General features: G+C 34.2%; 1 protein-coding gene across 1 annotated transcript in view; it reads left to right on the top strand.

Moving 5' to 3' along the window:
- LOC106869271 (5-hydroxytryptamine receptor 1F) overlaps positions 1-2,207 on the top strand; it is a 169,027-nt gene extending 166,820 nt beyond the window's left edge. Inside the window, exon 2 of the mRNA XM_014914943.3 lies at positions 738-2,207. Within this exon, the coding sequence (XP_014770429.1) occupies positions 738-2,069 (1,332 nt within the window). The 3' untranslated portion in view covers positions 2,070-2,207. The remainder of the gene's footprint in view (positions 1-737) is intronic.
- The last annotated feature ends 2,051 nt before the right edge of the window (positions 2,208-4,258 follow it).

Genomic DNA, 4,258 nt, shown 5'->3' with positions numbered 1-4,258 from the left:
TCGAATGTTCTAATGCTATCATCATTATACATCAGGAACTTTCTGTTTTATTTAGTTTCTCATATTTTCCCTCGTTCACTTTGTCTGCAAAAGAAAAAAAAATCGCTAATAACGTTTATTTTGGTCCACAGTTACCAAACGATTCACTTATCTCATTGTTTATATTACAATAATGGTTTGAAACGGTTTCAAACTTTGGCTCGGCGCCAGCAATTTTTGGAGGAGGTGTAAGTCGATTACATCGACCCCCAGTACACAACTGGTACTTATTTTATCAACCTAGAAAGGATGAAGGGCAAAGTTAGCGTCTGCGGAATTTGAATTCAGAACGTGGAGACGGACGGAATACTGCAAAGCCTTTTGTCCGGTGTGCTAACCATTTTTTTCTACTCTAGGCACAAGGCCCGAAATTTGGGGGGAGGGAGTCAGTCGATTACCTCGACACCAGTATGCAACTGGTACTTAATTTATCGACCCGAAAGGATGAAAGGCAAAGTTTGCGCCGGCGGAATTTGAACTCAGAAGTAAAGATATATATATATATATTATAACAATAATGTGTTTCCTTGGCACGATGCCACGAATTATATATAATATATGCATTTGTCTCTGAGTGTATGATTCTTCATGAGTTTGTTCTTTTAATCTGAGGCGTAAATATAATCTTTATTTTCATGTTGCATAATCCTAATCTTCATTATTTATTAAATTTTTCTTTTTCTGTTTTTCTATTTCAGACAATATGCAAACTGTTCGGATTTCTCTTCAACCTGTTTTCAATCGCATCCATACTCTCTATCGTGGCCATAGCACTTGACCGTTATTCAGCCATCATTCACTGTCTAGAATATTCTTCCTGGTCAGCATACAAATATGTTGGCAGTCTCACGGCTTGGATCTGGTTGCAGGCGACAGGCTCAGCATTCATGCCGCTATTCGGTGTCGGCAGTTATTGTGTACAGAATTTCCTCTGCGTTGCTGTTTGGTCCAATTTAGTCTACACTGTTCTCATGTGCATTTTGAACTTCTTCATCCCTCTCTTTCTCATGCTTTTTTGTTATATCACAATAATCAAGGTTGCACGCTGTCATGCAACACGCATAACAGCCGTGCAATCGCAGGCGAGAAAATTTTCCGATATAGACATGACAGGGCCGGTTGCCACTGCCATTGCGCATCCTCTTCGCCGGTTGTCAATGATCAGCTTTCCCACTGCCACCAACATGGAATACGAAGGCATAGATCAACTTCACGGAGCCTTCACTAGCGACATCGAACAAGACACCTTTAGTGACCTTGACAGTTATTCCCCAATAAATCTAACTGTGCCAGGAATTCGGAGGGACATCAGAACAGGCATCCGATTGTTGGGTGCTATTTTGGCTTACGTCGTTTTCTATTTCACCTACGTTTACGTGAAAATGACTGACCAAAACAGTAGCTCAATATCACATCTGGAGGTCTTTGGAACTTGGATGTGTCTGTTGTCCAGCGTCTGTAATCCATTCCTTTACGCAATCGTTAGTAAGCGTTTCCGATTGGCCGTACGGCGACTTTTTCAGCAGAGAAGGAAACGTCCTACTCATATTAAAAACCGATGTCCCTTACAAAAAGTTCAAAATATTCCACCTAGAATATGGCAGCGGAGGAGGGCTGGTTCCTCCAGTAGTGATCCAACGTCGGAAAAGGTGAATGTAAACGAAAAAAGAATGCCTTCTCTATTATCTCTTCCTTCATTAGCACAAATTCAAAACACTCCAAATGAGAAACATCAAAAAGAGGAAGCAGTGTCCGTAGTTAAAAGCACTCGGTTCTTAGAAGTGCCACATGCTCATGCAAGTAGAGTTCAAACAAGTACTAATGTTTCAGAATCCAAAACAAAAATTCCTGTTAATGGAATGGCCATAACAGTTCCAACAGAATCAAAGAACGGTTTAATAAAAAAATGGCTAAAATTTCGATCGGAATCGATCGGAAAGACGAAGAAAAAATCTGAGCAGGACTCGGATGTGTTTTGTGGTGAAAATAAAGCAAATATTAAAATCCAAGTTGATTTAGTTGGCACATAATTTTCTTATTTATTTTATGAAATGTAACACTGAACGAATGTTCAAAAAGTCATTTCGGAACAAAAAAAAAAAAAAAATTAAATTAACTATATTTTGAAAAAATTAAAATAATTCCAAACTTTGACTTTTCATAATGGTTCGCAAACATTCTGAACTTGGATAGAACGCGTATCTGTGTTATTTGAAGAAAGTTAAATAATAGAAGAAAAAAGAAAATACTTTTAATTTTAAACAGTTTTCTTCAACAGATGTCTAGTTTTGATGCAGGTGTCATACACTTTTATTTACTGTTGACGTTTGTCTTTTTACTTTTTTTCTTTTTGTATTTCTTCAAATCTACCTATATTTATCTATATATGTATGTACATACATATATATACATAAAAGTATCTTTGTATATATACATACATGCATATATATATATATATATATATATATATATATATATATATATATATATATATATATTTGTATACATATATACATATACATGTTTATATATATATATATATATATATATATATATATATGGTATATATATATATCTTTGTATACATATATACATATACATGTTTATATATATATATATATATATATATATATATATATATATATATACATATATACATATACATATATTTTTTTGTGTATATATATATATATATATCATGTCTGCCACACATGGATATCATGCCGTTTACACGCATCTTAGATTCATTGTAAAGTCCATTGTTTGATTCTTGGGTTTTTCTCAACATTCCTCTTACAAAAAAGACAGTTCTTGAGTTCTTTATCTTTTATTCTTCTTTAATCAAAAACAAAACAAACTAGAATATAGAATTAAAAAAAAGAAAAACAAGGAATACAATTGAAATTAGAAGTTACCGCAGTAGTGGTGGTGGTGGTGATGTTATGATGATGAAGAGGAGAAAGTGGAAGAGAAAGAACATAAGAAAACATTGGTCGCAATGTTTTTTGTTTTGTACGTTGTATTGTTTTTTTTTTCGAACTACACGTCTGGTTAGTTTCACAACGTATTATTGAGGATGAAGTTATCTGACGTTGAGAAGAGAATAAAATATTTTAAGTTTGGACATCGTGCCAGGAGATTAAAGATAATTACTGTTCATTTTAAATTGAATTATTATTATATAATTTAGTTCGTTTGAAGAAACTTCTATCAGAAAATAGGGTGGAGAAATATCAATTAAAAACGTGTTATGTGATGATAAAATATCAAAACCAAGCCATTTACTTTTTTTTTAAGGTCAAGCCTTGATGTTTAATGAATTTTTTTTTTTTTATATTAATGAGACAAGTATTGAGCTAAATTGTTTTACAATTTTCCGGTTAGTTTTCAATCCATTTTTGATTATCGTTATTGTAGTTGTTATTACTACCAAATATCTTAACCGTCGGTACAGTGCCAAGGAACTGCACACTTGAGGGTGATTCCATTGCAGATACATGTAAATGACTTCGTACCATTGCCAAATTTATAAAACCAATGGTATGGTGCCTCGTTACGAAGGAAATATTACCTTATTTTCACATTCTTGACCGATGTTTTAAAATTCAAAAGGTTATCTAAGTGGTGTAAATATATTTTCAAATGGTAATGATCTACAAAAAGCACGGCTGTGTAGTTAATAAATAATCGCTGGATAATCGTGGGTATCTAAGTTGGATCCCGCTATGCAGCGCCATGGGTAGGTAAGTGTTTTATGCCACTTCAACGTATTGAGCCAAGTCTTATGAAGGAAATTGAGAGGATGAATATTGTATAGAAATCTGCAAATTGGTTTATATTATATCTGTTCTCGAGGTGGCGAGCGGCAGAATCGTTAGCACGCCGGGCAAAATGTTTAAAAGTATTTCGTCTGCATCTACGTTCTGAGTTCAATTTCCGCCAAGGTCGACTTTGCCTTTCATCCTTTCGGCGACGATTAAATAAGTACCAGTTATGCACTGGGGTCGATGTTAACGATTTAATCCCCTCCCCCAAGCCGCCCTTGTGGCAAAAATCTGAAATTATATCTGTTATCACTCAATGTTGGGTTGTCAGATAAATTCGTCCATTTTTACACACACACGTATATATACATATATCTGTCTGTATGCAAGTATATTAATTCTTTCCAATTTTATTTGAATAAACACGAAAAATATTTTTAATCGTAGCATTTATG

The sequence above is a fragment of the Octopus bimaculoides genome, chromosome 13 (assembly GCF_046866305.1).
Source record: "Octopus bimaculoides isolate indiv1 chromosome 13, ASM4686630v1, whole genome shotgun sequence".
Taxonomy (NCBI): domain Eukaryota; kingdom Metazoa; phylum Mollusca; class Cephalopoda; order Octopoda; family Octopodidae; genus Octopus; species Octopus bimaculoides.
The sequence above is the reverse complement of the archived record's forward strand: the minus strand, read 5'-3'. Positions and strand labels throughout refer to the sequence as shown.